This window comes from Dendrobates tinctorius, unplaced genomic scaffold (genome assembly GCF_039654945.1).
Source record: "Dendrobates tinctorius isolate UK_male_01 unplaced genomic scaffold, ASM3965494v1 ptg000016l, whole genome shotgun sequence".
In the NCBI taxonomy this organism is placed as follows: domain Eukaryota; kingdom Metazoa; phylum Chordata; class Amphibia; order Anura; family Dendrobatidae; genus Dendrobates; species Dendrobates tinctorius.
In genome coordinates, this window is record NW_027361684.1 from 66,281,613 (window position 1) to 66,302,904 (window position 21,292).

The window sequence follows — 21,292 nt, forward strand, 5'->3', positions numbered from 1 at the left end:
CTGGATGTCTGGAGCGTTTTTGGCCCTCATTTGCATGTCTAGGCTTCCTGATGATGGATTGGCCCATTTCCTGTTCACCAGCCAAAAGACCTGCGTATTGCTCGCAGGTCACACGTGTATTCCGTGTGTAATCCGTATTTTTTGCGCACCCATAGACTTGCATTGGCGTACTATGGGCGTAGTACGCTGACAATCGCAGCATGCTGCGAGTGGCACGGAGCGTAGGATACGGAGTAGAAATATACGCCTGGTGCGATTGACCCCATAGAGAATCATTTGTCCGTGTCTAATGCGTGCTTTTTGCACCTCTCACTCTCCCGTATTCCTCGCCAGTGTGACTCCGGCCTTACACAGATAAAAAGATAGGTTGAGCAAACGATGGGGCCCAAGCTAAATAAAAAGGACAGGACAGAAAAGCTGCTGTCTGCAATCCGAGAAAACCCTGCTAAAAATATTACCAACACAACTGATAAGCAAAAAGGACTCTGAAGTCACTAGACTTCAAACCCTATATCAACACTCAGAATATTCTGAAAGCAGAGCAAAAGAGAGCACTGATCAAGGAAAAAGAGTCCAGCACACCCCCAGCCGGGGATGGCTGAACTCAGAAAACAAGGAAAACAAAACCAAAACTAATAAGTTCAATAGCAGAACAAAAACTTATCTTTGGGAAGCAGGAATCAGACTGGTCACCAAGAATCCAGCAGAGAAATCACCAGCCACTCAGAAGGGCGTCGGCTGCCTTATATCCAGTATGAAGTTCCCGTTACCCAGGCACAATCCACCTGATCAGGTGTTTGGTTTCTTTCATCCAAATCTGCCTCACTACCTTCCTTCACCAGAAGAGGGAGATCCTCGGACACAAAAGGTGAATGAACAGATGAGCTCACAACAGGGCTTACAGGGTTAGTCGGAGAGCTGGGCGGGACTGACTAACCACACGCACTACCCACCTATGGGGGTAGTTACAGCTACATAATTTAACCAGGGTTTGGGTCGCATGTTGAGAGTGTATGTGTCAGGTGGACCCATTCTGTGTGATGCGACCTGCAGGCCGGTAACTAAAACAACAAGACGCGGCACGTGATACTGTCCTGTGTGACACGGCTCGCAGGCCGGTAACTAAAACAACAAGACAAGGGAAAGGGAACGACAGTTACAATGGTGGGCCCTGTGATAGGGAAAGGGGAAGTGAAGACCTCCTGCACTCCCCTGAGTCAGTGTCCCTAATGCTCCTAACGTTCCCTATGCCAGTTCCACACCGGGCGCCAATCAGGAACCTGTTGCCCTAGCACACCCTACACCTATCCCTTGCTAGGGAGCTGGGTGGCGCAGGCACTGGCCCACCGCTGTACTAATGCACACTAAGGAAAAGCACAAACGGGGAAACACAACTTAGCTTTCCTCTGTTGCACTTGCTCCTGGCAACAGAGTCCACCACCAGAATGCAGTTTTCCTCCTGAATCACTGCTACCAAGCTCTGTCAGAGCTGTTGTGAGTTCATTTTCCCCTTCACCGTCGATGTCTGATGAACTCCCTCTTCTGGTGAAGGAAGGTAGTGAGGCTGATTACCAAACACCTGATCTGGTAGATGATGACTGGGTAACAGGAACTGCTGACTGGAAATAAGGCAGCCGACGCCCTTCTGAGTCGCTGGTGATTTCTGTTGGATTCTTGGAGACCAGTCTGATTCCTGCTTCCCAAAGATAAGTTTTTGCTCTGCTATTGAACTTATTAGTTTTGTTTTGTTTACCTTGTTTTTTGGAGTTCAGCCATCCCCGGTTGGGGGTGTGCTGAGTTCCTTTTTTGTCTCTGATCAGTTTGTCTCTTTGCTCTGTCTTCAGAATTTACCTGAGTGCTGATATAGTCATTTTGAAGTCCTAGCGACTTCAGGGCCTGTTTTTCCTATCAGACGGTTGGGACATTTTTTGGTAGGGTTTTTTGCGGATTGCAGACAGCAGCTTTTCTATCCTGTCCTTTTTAGTTAGCTTGGGCCCCATCATTTGCTCAGCCTATCTTTCTATCTGTGTTATTGTTTTCATCTTGCTTCACCGTCATTATACACTCACTGGCCACTTTATTAGGTACACCTGTCCAACTGTGTGTTAAGACTTAATTTCTAATCAGCCAATCACATGGCGGCAACTCAGTGCATTTAGGCATGTAGACATGGTCAAGACAATCTCCTGCAGTTCAAACCGAGCATCAGTATGGGGAAGAAAGGTGATTTGAGTGCCTTTGAACGTGGCATGATTGTTGGTGCCAGAAGGGCTGGTCTGAGTATTTCAGAAACTGCTGATCTACTGGGATTTTCACGCACAACCATCTCTAGGGTTTACAGAGAATGGTCCGAAAAAGAAAAAAAATCCAGTGAGCGGCAGTTCTGTGGCCGGAAATGCCTTGTTGATGCCAGAGGTCAGAGGAGAATGGGCAGACTGGTTCGAGCTGATAGAAAGGCAACAGTGACTCAAATTGCCACCCGTTACAACCAAGGTAGGCAGAAGAGCATCTCTGAACGCACAGTGCGTCGAACTTTGAGGCAGATGGGCTACAGCAGCAGAAGACCACACTGGGTACCACTCCTCTCAGCTAAGAACAGGAAACTGAGGCTACAATTTGCACAAGCTCATCGAAATTGGACAGTAGAAGATTGGAAAAACGTTGCCTGGTCTGAGGAGTCTCGATTTCTGCTGTGACATTCGGATGGTAGGGTCAGAATTTGGCGTAAACAACATGAAAGCATGGATCCGTCCTGCCTTGTATCAACGGTTCAGGCTGGTGGTGGTGGTGTCATGGTGTGGGGAATTTTTTCTTGGCACTCTTTGGGCCCCTTGGTACCAATTGAGCATCGTTGCAACGCCACAGCCTACCTGAGTATTGTTGCTGACCATGTCCATCCCTTTATGACCACAATGTACCCAACATCTGATGGCTACTTTCAGCAGGATAATGCGCCATGTCATAAAGCTCGAATCATCTCAGATTGGTTTCTTGAACATGACAATGAGTTCACTGTACTCAAATGGACTCCTCAGTCACCAGATCTCAATCCAATAGAGCATCTTTGGGATGTGGTGGAACGGGAGATTCGCATCAGGGATGTGCAGCCGACAAATCTGCGCCAACTGTGTGATGCCATCATGTCAATATGGTCCAAAATCTCTGAGGAATGCTTCCAGCACCTTGTTGAATCTCTGCCACGAAGAATTGAGGCAGTTCTGAAGGCAAAAGGGGGTCCAACCCGTTACTAGCATGGTGTACCTAATAAAGTGGCCAGTGAGTGTATGTTGGGGGCTGCCTATTGCTTTGGTGTCTGCTCTGGGGCAGTTTAGATTTCCCCTTTCTTTCTTTAGGCCTATTTAGTTCTCCGGCTGTGATCGAGGGGCCTAGGGCATCGTAGGAACCCCCCTGTTAGTTGTTGTGGATAGGATCAGGGGTCTGCAATCCGATAGCTACCAACCTCTCTGGTTTTCTGGACTTAGCTTGTATTTTTGTTTTTTCCTCCTTCGGTGACTCATTCATAACACAGAGCTACAAGGAAATCCCCTATGACTCCTTCCACACCAGGGCTAAGACAGTGCTGCAAGGAATGCTCTCCAGCTCCTTCCTCCACCAAGGAAGGTTGAAATGAACACTATCATCAACACTGATTGCAACACCTGTGACTCTTTTATAGCAGAGCCAGCTATCACACCTGCATTATAATCATGTGCACTAAACTAAAGAAACTAGAGTGCAATGACGCTCACCACCACCGGGGTAAACTTAGAACACACGACACCACAGTGCAATAATCCTAATGGCCACTGGAGGCAAAAACCAAACTTAAGCAAAGCTTAAGAAAAAAAAAAGGTTACCTGTGCTTTTTATCAGTCCTGATCCAGCATGGGTCATGACAGTACCCTCCCTTTAATGAGGGGCCTCAGGGAACCACCTACAGCGGGGACACCCAGACCCAGAGTTCACCCCAGCAACTACCTGCATGTCAGGTTGATAAGAAACGAGCCCGCTGGTATTGTCAACGTATGTTCTGGAGGCAACACATATCTCCGAAGCGCTGACCTGGGGAACGGGTTGTGTATGTGTGTGTATGTTTGGTATGAGCTGATAACACTCCACAACACACTTCCACTGGATGTTTTTTGGTGGCCACCCATACACGCTCGTTCACACACAGGTCCGGACCTGAACGTTTATTGCCACTCATTCGTTTGTCACCACTTGGGGAACTCTTTCTGGGATTGACAACAGAGGTGTCCCCCTGTGTCCCCACACTCACACCCCCGCACCTCACCAAGGGGTACACCACCCTCCAACCCCTTGCATCACGAGGTCTGCGCCTCCCAGGGTTAGCCAATGGCGAGGGTTGAGACTTGCCCCTACTCTCCTGCAGCACATCTGCTGCCCTCACCGTAGAGGAAGGGGTCCGCTGAAGAGAGATGGCAGAGACAGTAGTTCCTAGGCAGCAGCCCTCATACGAGTGCCCCCAGCTGACCACTTCCCTCGCCCGCCAATCTATTACCGGGTTGTGTCTCTTCAGCCAAAGGAGGCCTAAAGCAATAGACACTGGCATTCCCTCCAAGGCGTAGCATGTCAAGGACTCCTCATGATGTCCTATGCACAGATGGATATTCTCTACGACCTTGGTCAAGCTCCCCTGGCTCAGTGGAACAGAGTTTATGGCCTGGACGTTTATAGGCTGAGCTAGCGTCCTACACCTCAGACCACGAGTCTGGACAAAGCGAACATCCACCAGACTGACTTCTGCTCCGCTGTCCACAAACACCGGTATCACCTCCGGTACCCCGCCAGCCAAGACCTGTGCTGATATGGTACTTTGGGAGAGCAAAATGGAGGAAATGTATCCTCCCTGGTCGCCTCCCTCCAAGCAAACAGGGGAATGCGGCTTCTTAGATGGCACAGATAATTTGGCACGCAATGGGCAAGCCTTCAGGACATGACCAGTCTGGCCACAGTACAAACATGCCGACACCACTTCCCGAACAGTAGGCAGCTCCGAAAACAAACTAGCTCCTCCTACTTGCATAGGTTCAACAGGAGACTTGGCATGAACTGGGCAGGCTCTCATAAAATGGCCAGGCTTCCCACAGGAAAAGCATACCCCCCACCATGACGAGCCGCAGACACCCCCTTTTTTGTATCAACAACACCGGGCTGTCTGGGTTCCTCCGTCCGCACTGGTGGGTCCTCCTCCCTAGCGAGGACATCAGGGGGCACTTTTTGTATATGTCTTTCCCTAAGGCATCTATCCACCCGGATGGCAAGGGACATGGCGACCTCCAGCGACCTGGGGGCAGCGTACTGCACCAGAGTATCCTGAAACTTTGGAGACAAACCCTGCACAAATTGACTCCTAAGTGCAGGGTCATTCCACTGAGTATTAGTGGCCCATCTCCTAATCTCTGAGCAGTACTCCTCAGCGACCCGGGCTCCCTGCTTACACCTATGGATTCGGGATTCCGCCAGGGCGATGCCATCAGGATCCCCATACACAAGCGCCAAAGCCGCAAAGAACTCGTCCACAGACTCTAAAGATGGAGAATCATCCAGTAGGGAGAAGGCCCAGGATTGGGGATCCCCTTTAAGAAGGGATATAATGATTCCCACCCGTTGCTCTTCACTCCCTGATGAACAAGGGCGCAGCCTGAAATACAATTTACAGGCTTGTTGTAACACCAAGAATTGGTCTCTCCCTCCAGAAAATCTGTCAGGGAGGGATATCTTGGGTTCTGGCTGAGCCTGTTCCTGAACCAAGCCCCCAAAGCCCACCAACAGCAGCAGCTGCCGCACCAACCCTCCACGCAGCCCCCTAATTTGATTAGTTAGGGTCTGCAGCATTTCAGCAAAGGGCTGAACTGGGTCCATGGCTCAGCAGAAAAAAAAGTTGTGGTTGGTGATAATGTCACGTGGATCCGTCCTGTGTGACGCGACCAGCAGGCCGGTAACTAAAACAACAAGACGCGGCACGTGATACTGTCCTGTGTGACACGGCTTGCAGGCCGGTAACTAAAACAACAAGACAAGGGGAAGGGAACAGTTACAACGGTGGGCCCTGCGATAGGGAAATGGGACGTGGAGACCTCCTGCACTCCACTGAGTCAGTGTCCCTAACGCTCTTAACGTTCCCTATGCCGGTTCCGCACCAGGCGCCGATCAGGAACCTTTTGCCCAATCACTCCCTACACCTATCCCTTGTTAGGGAGCTGGGTGGCGCAGGCACTGGCCCCACTGCTGTACTAACACGATAAGGAAAAACACAAACGGGGAAACACAACTTAGCTTTACTCTGTTGCACTTGCTCTTGGCAACAGAGTCCACCACCAGAATGCAGCTCTCCTCCTGAATCACTGCCACCAAGCTCTGTCAGAGCTGCAAGGAAGTCCCCTATGACTCCTTCCTCACCAGGGCTAAGACAGTGCTGCAAGGAACGCTCTCCAGATCCTTCCTCCACCAAGGATGGTTGAAATGAACACTATCACCAACACTGATTGGAACACCTGTGACTCTTTTATAGCAGAGCCAGCAATCACACCTGCATTATAATCATGTGCACTAAACTAAAGAAACTAGAGTGCAATGATGCTCACCACCACCGGGGCAAACTTAGAACAAACGACACCACAGTGCAATAATCCTAATGGCCACTGGAGGCAAAAACCAAACTTAAGCACAGCTTAAGAAAAAAAAAGGTTAGCTGTGCTTTTTATCAGTCCTGATCCAGCATGGAGCATGACAGTATGGACCTGATTGGGTCGTTGTTCTAATGTCCTGATAGGTCTATGTGTTGGAAGGTCCCAGGAGGGGACGGGCTTACTGAAGGGCACAGGGTGAGACCATGGACTGGCATAGTCTGTGACGGCACTGCTTTGGAGAAGCTATCATCCATCTGATGGTCTGGAACTGTCAGGTGGCCTGTTGAGCAAGGCATTGTCTGGGTCGGTGATCCCAGTTCGGCAGGTTCCCTGGGAACCAGGACTGACAGGAGGTCAGTGTGTGGAGCAGGAGCTCCAGGAAGGTAACTCCAAACGAAGGGGGTTATAATAACGGCAGAGAAGTATATGCCATTGGAATAGACTGTCGGTGTTTGTTATGTTCCGTTGATATATGTATTGAACTGTTCGTCGTGCGGTCATCTATGGTAACGGGACGAAGTGAGAAGTCCGGCGTGTTTATAGACTGCGGAGTTAAGCTGTGAACTGTGAAGTGCTATGGACTATGTGTTAGGTCTGTGAAGTATAACATGGCCTACGGTGTGGTTTATGATTCTTAAATAAACCAAATAGACTGTTTTGTGAGGAAATACGTGCCTGTGTGACTGAATATCATTGCCAAGCGAGTGTCCCCCCAACACAAGCAGTAAGTGTTGTCTTACACGTATTAGCCAGTAGATAGAAAAATATTTGGAATTGAGAGTGCTCAGTGGTTCATACCTTTTAATGGCTAACTGAAAAGATGGTAACAAATTGCAAGCTTTCCAGACTACTCAGGTCTCTTCATCAGGCATATACTGTATATATTGATGAAGAGACCTGAGTAGTGTCGAAAGCTTGAAATTTTTTACCATCTTTTCAGTTAGCTATTAAAAGGTATCCAGCACTGAGGACTCTCAATTCCAAATATTTGACTTCATTCGTTCACTTTCATAGATTGTTGATTTATTATAACTTTTCTCAGATTCAAGTTATTTCTGTCACCATTGTGGGTTTTTCTGTCATTAATCCAGGGGTACCAACAATTTTGTGTAATAGATCTGAACAAGATTACCTTGTAAAAATAAGGGTGTGAGTCTTCCCACAGGATATATTGATGTCCTACTAATCAGATTTGTGTGCTGTAAGGTGTTGTGATTGTCAGGGTTAATGTGCTGGAGACCCTACCACAAAGCCTGGTTCTCAGTGCCACAGACAGGTCATATACAGGGGACCTATGTTTTTTTGTGCACTGCTGTACTATAATGAAAATGTTTCATCCAGGTAAGCTCTTGGGACATTAAAAGTGTTTTCGTCAAGCTAGCTCTGACATGACTAGTGGTTTTTAGTGAGGTGAGCCGCAATGATGTCACAATAAAAGCTTCATTCAAGTGATCACTGTGACATCAAAAGAAGGTTTCAGTTAGGTGCGCCATGACATCACAACAGGGTTTATTCGGGTAAGTTGCTGTGACATCACAATGGTGTTTTCGTAAGGCAAGCTCTGGTGACATCATGTCGTTTTCAGTAAGATAGGCTCCTGTGATATCACAGGAAGGTTTCAGTCAGGTAATCTGTGACATCATAACAGGGATTTGGTCAAAAAAGCTGCTGTGATATCACAATGGGTCATCAGGGTAATATGCTCAGGGATGGACATTCAGGATGTACCATCAAATCAGCATTGGAAATTGACTGTATGTCCATCAAATCAGCATTGGAAATCGAGGAATCCATGTGGGAACCACTGCTGTAGGTGTCCACTCCTGTCTTTTTTTTAAAAAAAAAAAAAAGGAAGAAAATCCAACCCAGCTTAGATATCTGCAGTGTATCTACATCATAATGCTTTGTATTTTGTGGTATAAACACTGTTCCCGTTTTTCTTTTGACTAATTTGTAATTAGATCAGAAGAGGAGTTGGTGACTTTTATGCAAAATATGCACACAATATGGAATGTTTGTGGAAAAGATGTCATACAAGCTTTTGACCTATCTACATTCCACACAGTCTTTGATCTGGGAGGTAATAAAAAAGTCCTACAAATTATTTTATTTTTTTTTTTTATTTTATTTTGTATGCATAAATGTATGCAATAAATCCACAGCACGCCACACGGAAATCTGCAACGACAAATAGCCAATATATCAGGCAGATCTTTGTACAGATTTTAAGTAGAACGGTTTGAATTAAAAAAAATTAGAAATTTCTAATTTTATGACTATTGTCGGTCCCACATTGGTCTCACACTCTCCTGCTATAACCTAATAACTAGAGTTGAGCGACTTTTGGTTTTTTAGGGTCGCGTTTCGTTTCGTGAAACCCGACTTTTCCAAAAGTCGGGTCGAGCAAGATCGTCCGATTATAGGGAAAAGTCGGGGTTGTCCCGAAACACGAAACCCAATGTAAGTCAATGGGGAATAAAAGTCGGCAGTGAGAGGAGGACAGGAAACACACCTACAGTGCCCATTTGAATGCCAAAAGCATCAGTTCTTCTTACTTAAGCTTGTCAACCTTAATTAACTTCATAATACAAGTTACGCACTGAAAAATGGGGGTTATTTGGCTAAAGTTGTGGGGGGGGAGAGCTGGCTCCAGGTTTTCATGTGCCCTGGGCGAAAGAGCGCCCCTTTAACACATACCACAACTCATCATGCTCCGATACGGCAGAGAAATAGCGGTATAGTACAATGAAAAATACTTCACTTTTTACATCTCATGACGAGGCCCATCTATTTCTCCATACAGAATCATTGGTCCCATATAATGTTTGAAACAGTATATGATGAGCTCCACATAATGCTACAGTATATGTTGGTCCCCATGGATGAAGCTCCACTGTCTTATGGGCCCAAATAATGCTCCAAACATAATGGGCCCCATTTCTAATGCTCTAGTGTATAATGGGCCCTGTAAATGCTGCTCCAGTGTCTGATGTCCACCTTTGGAATGTTCCAGTGTATGGTGGGCCCCATCTATCATTCTCCAGAGTAACGTGCTCCCCAAAAATTGCTGTCCCAACATTGAAAACATATACAGTTCCATCTTACACGGTGACAAAGAGGAAGCTGCAGATGAAAGTGCAGGGACTACTATGAGGGACCCTGTGCCAGTGCCCGCGCCCAAGAGTCGGCCTACCCACCTGTCCAGGGCAACGGCACTCGCACGGTGTCCTGCGCTAGGTGGTGACCCCGGCCATGTGGGGGAGGCAGCACAGTTAGGGAGTTTTATAAAGTGGCATATGTTGATGTTGGACATTCAGCTGATGCAAAAGGTGAAATAGGTCAAGTCCCAGGAAGAGGTGGACCAAAGCAAGCCATTTTTCTGTCACCCTATGTGTCATCAGGGGAAGGTGGGACAAAATCCTTGGAAACCCATGCATGGTTCATTTTAATGAAGGTTAGATCATCCACATTTTGGGTTGACAGACGGGTCCTTTTTTCTGTCAGGATTGATCCAGCTGCACTGAAGACTCTTTCCGATAGCACACTTGCAGCTGGGCAAGCGAGCTCCTGTAAGGCATATTGTGCCAATTCAGGCCAGGTGTCCAGTTTAGTGGCCCAATAGTCAAAGGGGAATGACCTGTGTGGGAGAACATCGATATGGGAGGAAAAGTAGTTTGTAACCATGGTTGACAACTGCTGTCTCCTGTCACTTTCCATCGATGCAGTATTACCAGTTGTGTGAGCGCTATTTGAAAAATCAGTCCACAACATTGTCTTGAAACCCCTGTCTCCAATGCCACTTCTGCTGTGTGCACCACGAACACCTCTGCCAAGCTGCCCCCCGGCCTGTACGGCTCGTGTGAGAACCATCACCGCTGCTGTGTGCTGGGAATGCCTCAAGCAACCGATTTACCAGAGTTGCTTGTTTATTAGCCAATATTAGGTCAAGGTTCTCCTGTGGCATGATGTTTTGTAATTTGCCTTTATAGCGTGGATCCAGGATGCTGGCCAACCAGTTGTCGTCATCGTTCATCATTTTGGCAATGCGGGGGTCCCTTTTTAGGATCCGCAAGGCATAATCTGACATGTGGGCCAATGTTCCCGGTGTCAATGATGCACTGCGAGTGCTGGTTGGAGGAGCACTTTCTGGCAAATCCACATCCCTCCAGTCACGCACAAACCCTGTACCAGACCTTGCCACGCCAACATTTTCACTTGCCCCACGAGATGCATCCTCCTCCCCTAAGTAATCATCCCCATCATCATCCTCCTCCTCCTCTTCTTCCTCCACCTCGTCCAGGAGAGGTCCCTGAGCAGACAATGGCTGAATGTCATCAAGGATTCCCTCCTCCTCTTCCTCCTCATCAACATTGGCTGCAGACGCCTGCTCCTTAAGGTGCGTCAAAGTTTGCATGAGCAGACGCATAAGTGGGATGCTCATGCTTAGGATGGCGTCGTCTGCGCTTACCAGCCGTGTGCATTCCTCAAAACACTGAAGGACTTTACAGAGGTCTTTCAGCTTCGACCACTGCACACCTGTCAACTCCATGTCTGCTCTCAAAGTGCCTGGCCGTGTATCCTCCCACAAATGCATTATGGCCTGCCTCTGCTCGCACAGCCGCTCCACCATGTGCAGGGTGGAGTTCCACCTTGTTGCAATGTCGATAATGAGGCGGTGGTTGGGAAGGTGGAGCAATCGCTGCAGCTTCTGCATACGAACGGAGTGTACAGGCGACCGGCGGATGTGCGCGCACAGTCTTCGCACCTTCTGGAGCAGGGCTGTTAACTCCGGATAATTTTTGAGGAAGCACTGCACCACCAGGTTCAAGGTGTGAGCCAAGCAAGGCATGTGGCTGAGTTTTGAAAGGGCTATGGCTGCCATAAAATTACGGCCGTTATCACTAACTACCATGCCTGCCTCAAGATGTACACTGCCCAGCCATGACTCAGTTTGTCGCTTCAAGTACTCGGCCAGCACCTCGGCGGTATGTCTGTCGCCCAAACACATCATCTGCAACACAGCCTGCTGACGCTTTCCACTAGCTGCTCGATAGGGGGACACATCGTGTGCAACAGTGGCAGCTGCAGATGGAGTGCTCGTACGACTGCGCTCTGTGGACGAGCTTTCGCTTCTGGAGGAGGAGGAGGAGGGTGGAACGCCTACAGCCAACTGTTTCCTATACCGTGGGCTAGGCAGCACTGTCCCACCACCGCTGTCCCCTGTGGACCCTGCATCCACCACATTAACCCAGTGCGCAGTGATGGACACGTAACGGCCCTGGCCATGCCGACTGGACCATGCATCAGTTGTGAGGTGCACCTTTCCGCTCACTGACTGCTTGAGTGCATGGACAATGCAGTCTTTCACATGATGGTGGAGGGCTGGGATGGCTTTGCGAGAGAAGAAGTGGCGACTGGGTAGGTCATAGCGTGGTACTGCATAGGCCATGAGTTCACGGAAAGCTGTGCTTTCCACCAACCGAAAGGGCATCATCTCAAACGAGATTAGTTTGGCAATGTGGGCGTTCAAACCCAGTGTACGCGGATGAGAGACTGAGTACTTTCTTGACCTACTCATAGTGTCTGGGAGGGTGAGCTGGACTTGAGAGCTGCATATGGTGGAAGTAGCGGTGGACAGGGCGGACTGAGAGAGGGTTGATGATGGTGATGGAGTTGGTGTTCTTTCTGATGGCCTAGAATCAGTCTTTCGTTGATATAACAGTGGGATTCCCTGACTGCTGTGGCCTTGCAACGACACCTCAACATTTGCTGCTGTGCTAACCGGTGGGCTTACAGTGGGGGAAACAATGTAGCGTTGCTGACTACCTTCGTTGTGATCAGTTGCACATGTGGCACTTGAGGTTTGGTGTTGTGTCCACGCTTGCAAGTGCATGCTGGTTAAATGTCTAAGCATGCAACTGGTATTCAAATTTTTCAGATTTTTCCCTCGGCTAAAGGTCTTTGCGCACTTCTTACAGATAACCTTGGCCTGATCATGAGGATTTTGTTCAAAAAAGTGCCACACTGCACTCTTCCTACTTTGGCAGACATTTTGCGGCCTAGCACGCTGTGATCTTTTGACCCTCTGGACAAGCTGTCCAGCAACTCTTTTGATGTTTGGAACCTGTCTTTGGAGTGCTCCGGGCCTGCCAGATAACAGCTGTTGCGATGTCGATGTCTGCTGTGGATGCTCCTCATCTGAGCTATTGGAAGCAGCACCCTCTTCCCCCAATGGATGCCAATCTGGGTCAACAACTGGGTCATCCATCACCTCCTCTTCTATGTCATGTGCACCTTCCTCTTTGTCACCGTGTATGGTGGTATAGTGTGCGGGAAGGGGCACCTGAGTCTCATCAGGGTCAGAATCTGGCTCTGTACACTGCGAGGACAATGTAGTGCTCTGAGTGAATGTACCAGCAGAATCATCCATCAGCGGCTGTGCATCAGTGCACTCCATGTCAGATTCATCTTGGCCTGGGTAATTCACCATTTGACTTGATAATCCAGGCATGGTATGTGAAAACAGCTCCATGGAGTAATCAGTAGTATGGCCTGCGTCATCCTTCAATCTTGGTTGGGGTGAAGGACACAAGGAAAGGTGTGGTTCATGAACATGAGCCTCCAATGACGACTCAGTGCTTTTACTTTTTACAACTGAAGAAGAGGAGGCGATAGAGCTGGAGGCTGAGTCAGCAATGTAAGACAAAACTTTTTCCTGATGCTCTGGCTTTAAAAGCGGTTTGCCAACTCCTAGAAAACTAAGCATTCGAGGCCTTATGTAGCCAGACGATGACGCAGGCTCAACACCTCCTGCATTCGGTCCTATTTTGCTCTTGCCACTACCATCAGATCCACCACCAACATCATCATTACCAGCTGCCAACCCCCGCCCAATTCCACGGCCTCTTCCACCAGCCTTCCTCATTTTTGGTAGAAATGTAGACAAAATCCAACAAACTATATAGTATGTAAAACAAGGTACAAGGTGTCTATAGGACAGGGGAGATTTTGAATTTCTGAACACACTTTTGGACACTGGACACTTTTGGATTGTGTGAGGCCCAATGAATATCTGAGCGCTATGTGACAGGCTCGATGGCACAGCTGTGACCTAAGTGACTAGAGGATAAGTGAGATTTTGAATCTCTGCACACACTTTTGGACACTGGACACTTTTGGATTGTGTGAGGCCCAATGAATATCTGAGCGCTATGTGACAGGCTCGATGGCACAGCTGTGACCTAAGTGACTAGATGATAAGTGAGATTTTGAATCTCTGCACACACTTTTGGACACTGGACACTTTTGGATTGTGTGAGGCCCAATGAATATCTGAGCGCTATGTGACAGGCTCGATGGCACAGCTGTGACCTAAGTGACTAGAGGATAAGTGAGATTTTGAATCTCTGCACACACTTTTGGACCCTGGACACTTTTGGATTGTGTGAGGCCCAATGAATATCTGAGCGCTATGTGACAGGCTCGATGGCACAGCTGTGACCTAAGTGACTAGAGGATAAGTAAGATTTTGAATCTCTGCACACACTTTTGGACACTGGACACTTTTGGATTGTGTGAGGCCCAATGAATATCTGAGCGCTATGTGACAGGCTCGATGGCACAGCTGTGACCTAAGTGACTAGAGGATAAGTGAGATTTTGAATCTCTGAACACACTTTTGGACACTGGACACTTTTGGATTGTGTGAGGCACAATGAATATCTGAGCGCTATGTGACAGGCTCGATGGCACAGCTGTGACCTAAGTGACTAGAGGATAAGTGAGATTTTGAATCTCTGCACACACTTTTGGACACTGGACACTTTTGGATTGTGTGAGGCCCACTGATATCTGAGCGCTATGTGACAGGCTCGATGGCACAGCTGTGACCTAAGTGACTAGAGGATAAGTGAGATTTTGAATCTCTGCACACACTTTTGGACACTGGACACTTTTGGATTGTGTGAGGCCCAATGAATATCTGAGTGCTATGTGACAGGCTCGATGGCACAGCTGTGACCTAAGTGACTAGAGGATAAGTGAGATTTTGAATCTCTGCACACACTTTTGGACACTGGACACTTTTGGATTGTGTGAGGCCCACTGATATCTGAGCGCTATGTGACAGGCTCGATGGCACAGCTGTGACCTAAGTGACTAGAGGATAAGTGAGATTTTGAATCTCTGCACACACTTTTGGACACTGGACACTTTTGGATTGTGTGAGGCCCACTGATATCTGAGCGCTACGTGACAGGCTCGATGGCACAGCTGTGACCTAAGTGACTAGAGGATAAGGGAGATTGGATTGCTTTTAAAAAAGCAGTTTGCGGAGCAGTGGGTAAACAGCAATGCCAGCCTGTCAGGAAGCCTTAAAAGGCAGCCCAACAACCAACACCACTGATACACCACAATATAGCCTCCCCTTGCACTGCACACACAGTGACTGGTGTGTTGTGCAGGCCAAATTGCTATCAGCAGCAGAAGCAGTTTTTTTTTCTTCTCAGCAGGACAAAAAAAAAAAATTGGGATTGCTTTTAAAAAAGCAGTTTGAGGCCCAATGAATATCTGAGCGCTATGTGACAGGCTCGATGGCACAGCTGTGACCAAAGTGACTAGAGGATAAGGGAGATTGGATTGCTTTTAAAAAAGCAGTTTGCGGAGCAGTGGGTAAACAGCAATGCCAGCCTGTCAGGAAGCCTTAGAAGGCAGCCCAACAACCAACACCACTGATACACCACTATATAGCCTCCCCTTGCACTGCACACACAGTGACTGGTGTGTTGTGCAGGCCAAATCGCTAGCAGCAGAAGCAGTTTTTGGGTCTTCTTCCCTGCCTAACGCTCTCCCTACAGAATCAGCAGCAACCTCTCCCTATACTGAGATCGGCAGAAGTAAGATGGCGGTCAGCGTGCACGCCCTTTTATACCCCCTGTGACACCCACCAAAGCAAGCCAATCACTTGCATGCTCTTCTGAAAGATGGTGGTGACCCGTGCCTATGTCATCACGTTGCCCACAGTGTCCGTGGATCCTGATTGGCTGAAAAAGAGCGCAAAACAAACTTTTGAAACGCGACTTTGGCGCGTAAGTCGCCGACCTCGTGGCCGACCTCATCCTAGGGTCGGGTTTCGTTTCATGAAACCCGACTTTGCCAAAAGTCGGCGACTTTTGAATTTTTTTGACCCGTTTCGCTCAACTCTACTAATAACACATGTGACCACTTCTACCTGCGATTGACTGTGGAGGTCACCTGTCAACATGAGAAGTCATCACTGGAGGTTAGTGTACAGAGACTTACAGAAGATGTCAGCAGGGCAGGACTGGGACTAAAAAGCAGTCCTGGCACAAACACTCTACTAGATCTCCTGTATTTGTTGACAGGTTGCAATCATGACATCATGACCACAGCCCTTATTACTGCTGCTGCCAATCACTAGAATCTCAGGAGACTCACAAAATTTATTGTAAGTGATGGGTAAATCACTAAAGTCATAAATTACAGCAAAAAACACTATACTAAATACTAAAAATATGCTTTAAAATTATATAAGTACAAAAAAAACCATAAAGTCATGGTGCACTTTTGACCAGTAACTGGAAAGCAACAAAAGACGATAGAAATGTGAAATCTGCTCCAAATAAAAGAAAAACTCTCCCAGTTTCATACCTATTCAGTGCAGTTCGATGTGGGCTCCATTTGTTGCCCTACATACATCAAAACTTGTGGTTGCATGATGTCACAGACCTAGCAGTGCATTAATTAGAGTTCAGTTTATCAGGGGTTAATCTGACTGGGGGCTCAGCAACAGCTTAAATGAGTTTGTGTTGTTTGGTTCTTGAAATCTCTCCTCATGAAAGGGCACCAAAATGTAAACTATAAAAGTGCACCATGACTTTATGGTCACTGTATACAGCTCTGGCAAAAAAGGAAGAGACCACTGCAAAATGTTCAGTTTGTCTGATTTTTCTCTTTATAGGTATATTTTTGAGTAAAATGTAAATTGTTCTTTTAGTCTATAAACTTCTGACAACATGTCTCCGAATTTCCAAGCAATAAATTTTGTATTTTTTTTCTGACAAAGAAAAATGGTCAAAATAAAAAATAACAGTGCTTTCAGACCTCAAATAATGCAAAGAAAACAAGTTCATAATCATTTAGAAACAGCAATACTAATGTTTTAACTCAGGAAGAGTTCATAAATCAATATTTTGTGGAATAACCATGATTTTTAAAAACAGCTTTCATGTGACTTGGCATGCTTTCCACCAGCCTTTCACACTGCTTCTGGCACAAAAAGGTAAGCAGTTCTTCTTTGTTTGATAGCTTGTGACGATCCATCGTCCTCTTGATTACATTCCAGAGGTTTTCAATGGGGTTCAGGTCTGGAGAATGGGCTGCCCATGACAGGGTTTTGATGTGGTGATCTCTTAATTTTTGCCAGAGCTGTATATATATATTTTAGATTACATCAAGTTATTAACACTTAGGCTGAGAATTTGACTGTGACACAATTTGCACATTAGAAGATCACATTATTTCGGCGGCAAAATCTCACTAAATGAATCCAAATAAAATCGGTTTATTCATTTTGTGTCATGGTCAGGCAACCACATTCACTAACATTACAGTGCATTCTAACACACTGTTACCTATAGCCACTCAGTGTTTTCAAAGCCACAGTCATCCTGCAGCCAGTACAATATTATGTACCCTTGCCTACCCTTCTCCCAACAGCATAAAGCTAGAACCCCACAATGCTACACGTATACAGTGTTTTACTATGTGATAGTCAGTACAATAAATATCGTTTTAGTTTTATCACACCAATCCAAGAGTATGCACACATCAAGCACAGCGTACACATCACACAAACAGCGCACTCATACACCACACAAAGACAGCTTGCACAACACACAAACAGTGCACGCACACAGGGCTTCCACTTGGAATTTCAGGGCCCCATACTGGCAAAATTTCCAGGCCCTCTTGAGACTCCACCCAGGCTCCACCTCCAACCCTCAAACCTTCTACAGTCCCACCACCCGCTCATAGAAAAACTCCACATCTGCACCTAGTCCTCACTAATCACACATTAACGTTTCCCATGTAACATCAGTTCACATACATAGCCAGCAGCTCGTGTTTTGGCTAAAAGATTTTTTTCAAGCCGCCACCACGACTAGGTAGACTCTTTTGGCAGGGCTCTACTCTATTCTAACCTATTAAATATTTGTTAAAATATCCAATACTCTTTTTAGTTATATTTTTATTTATGTTTCTTTAACCCCTTTCCGACATTGGGCGTAATAGCACGCCGATGTCGGACTCCCTCCCTTTGATGTGGGCTCCGATGCTGACACCACATCTTCACTGGCATATCAAACTTGTTGAATAATCCAAGGAATATAAACATAACTTTATGTACATGTATTCCCTTATAAAACTATACTTTTATTGATAAATTAGATTTAAAAAAACACCTATTCCCGTGAAAAAATGGAACAAAGTCCACAATGAATATCAAACATAGAAGACCATAAATAAAGCCCTACAAAAGGACTACTATAACCTATCTGCAAACCTTCCTTACCGTGGAGGTTGGCACCCTAAAAGAAACGATTATTTGGCGCCCCCACTCAACGTAGACTCTCCTTATCTTCCCTATCTCACCCTAGATGAAAAGGTGGGAAAACAATATTTGATAGGAAGGGGATAAAGGAAGGGAAATAAAGAGAAATGCAGAAAAAACCTTTTAGTAGGAAAAAATGATCATAAATACTAAATACTATATGCACATGGAGGGCTAGCATACAGAAAGGCTATAAGCCTATAGATACTAAGCAGCATATGCCACCCCAAACATACATAGACCATATTACAAAGATAAAAAAATATGATAAAAAAAGTACTAAATGTACATTGCCACAGTTAATGATAAGCTATATTTCACCACATGGCCTATAAAAGGTACATAATGGAGATAATTTTTATGATCCCATGTAGTAAACATGCACCTTATACGGTGCTGATAATAAATAACCTTATCCTGGACATTAAAGTCCGGTAAACATAAACATGAATTAATATACACCACATGGTGATTAATTATCATAGAAAGTCGCCTTGACGCTTTTCCCCGGTATGACGGTTCATCAGGAGGCCAAAGACTTTAGTACCACAGATATTAGATGAACTTTATGATGCCCCAGATACCATGATGAAAAAGGCATGGCGGCGGTCTCAAAAGGGTGGACTTAAATAACCCCCTAGTGATGTGTGCAAAATGGTATCATTAAAAACATCTGCTCGGCGTGCAAAAAATAAGCCTTCACCCAACCCGAGATCATGAAAAACAGAGATGCTATGGGTATCACAAATTGGCACTAATTTTTTTTTTATTGTTTTTCACCGAAAAAAAGAACCTAGACATGTTTTGTGTCTATAAACTCGTAATTACCTGGAAAATCATAATGGCAGGTCAGTTTTAGCATTTAGTGAACAAAATAAAAAAAATCAACTGTGGGATTGCACTTTTTTTTGCAATTTCATCGCACTTAGATTTTTTTTTCCCGTTGTCCAGTACACGATATGCTAAAACCAATGGTGTGGTTCAAAAGTGCAGCTCGTCCCACAAGAAAACAAGCTCTCACATGGCCATAATGACCGAAAAATAAAAACGTTATGGCTATGGGAATAAGGTGAGCAAAAAACAAAAACGCCAAAATGAAAATACCTCCGGGGATTTAGAGGTTAAGGGAATGTGTCACGTACGTTTTTTTAAAATGAACAATAATATCACATACAAGGGACAAATACTGCTACACCATGACCAGACAACATATTATCACCACATAGTGACCGAATAATACCACAAAAAACTGCCATACCATGGCCAGATCACATAATAGCACCACATAGTTACCAAATAATACCACATGCAAGGAACAATTACCACCACACAATGGCTGGACGATATATTACAACCACATTGTGACTGAATGCTACAATACCATTATACACAGGAGCTTTGCATATAGCACACTGTGTATAGTGTCAGTACACTTATTACAGTGATCACCAGTGACATTATACACAGGAGCTCCTTATATAGTGTATAGTGTAGAGATATTACAGCGTTCACAAGTGACATTATATACAGGAGCTCTGTATATACAGTGTGTGGCGAAAGTATTCGGCTCCCTGGAACTTTTCAACCTTTTCCCACATATCATGCTTCAAACATAAAGATACCAAATGTAAATTTTTGGTGAAGAATCAACAAGTGGGACACAATTGTGACGTTGAACAAAATTTATTGGTTATTTTAAATTTCTGTGGAAAGTCAAAAACTGAAAAGTGGGGCGTGCAATATTATTCGGCCCCTTTAACTTGATACTTTGTTGCGCCACCTTTAGCTGCGATTACAGCTGCAAGTCACTTGGGGTATGTCTCTATCAGTTTTGTACATCGAAAGACTGAAATTCTTGTCCATTCTTCCTTGGCAAACCGCTCGAGCTCAGTGAGGTTTGATGGAGAGCATTTGTGAACAGCAGTTTTCAGCTCTTTCCACAGATTCTCGATTGGATTCAGATCTGGACTTTGACTTGGCCATTCTAACACTTGGATACTATTATTTATGAACCATTCCATGCATTATGTTTGGGATCGTGGTCTTTTTGGAAGACAAATCTCTTTCCCAGTCTCAAGTCTTTTGCAGACTCCAACAGATTTTCTTCAAGAATGGTCCTGTATTTGGCTCCATCCATTTTCCCATCAATTTTAACCATCTTCCCTGTCCCTGCTGAAAAAAAACAGGCCAAAACCATGATGCTGCCACCACCATGTTTGACAATGGGGATGGTATGTTCAGGGTGATGAGCTGTGTTGCCTTTACGCCAAACATATCGTTTGTCATTGTTGCCAAAAAGTTCGATTTTGATTTCATCTGACCAGAGCACCTTCTTCCATATGTTTGGTGTGTCTCCCAGGTGGCTTGTTGCAAACTTTAAATGAAACTTTTTATGGATATCTTTTAGAAATGGCTTTCTTCTTGCCACTCATCCATAAAGGCCAGATTTGTGCAGTGTACGACTGATTGTTGTCCTATGGACAGACTGTCCCACCTCAGCTGTAGATCTCTGCAGTTCATGCAGAGTGATCATGGGCCTCTTGGTTACATCTCTGATCAGTCTTCTCCTTGTTTGAGATGAAAGTTTAGAGGGACGGCCGGGTCTTGGTAGATTTCCAGTGGTATGATACTCCTTCCATTTCAATATGATCGCTTGCACAGTGCTCCTTGGGATGTTTAAAGTTTTGGAAATCATTTTGCAGCCAAATCCAGCTTTAAACTTCTCCACAACAGTATCACGGACCTGCCTGTTGTGTTCCTTGGTCTTCATGATGCTCTCTCTGCTTCAAACAGAACCCTGAGACTATCACAGAGCAGGTGCATTTATACAGAGACTTGGTTACACACAGGTGGATTATATTTATCATCATTAGTCATTTAGGACAACATTGGATCATTCAGAGATCCACAATGAACTTCAGAAGTGAATTTGCTGCTCTTAAAGTCAATGGGCCGAATAATATTGCACACCCCACTTTTCAGTTTTTGACTTTCCACAAAAATTTAA

General features: G+C 45.8%; 1 protein-coding gene across 1 annotated transcript in view; it reads left to right on the plus strand.

Annotated features, from left to right (window-relative positions):
- Nucleotides 1-21,292, plus strand: part of LOC141080603 (acetylserotonin O-methyltransferase-like) — a 293,335-nt gene that overhangs the window by 197,006 nt on the left and 75,037 nt on the right. The window contains exon 5 of the mRNA XM_073565940.1: nucleotides 8,615-8,733. Within this exon, the coding sequence (XP_073422041.1) occupies nucleotides 8,615-8,733 (119 nt within the window). The remainder of the gene's footprint in view (nucleotides 1-8,614; nucleotides 8,734-21,292) is intronic.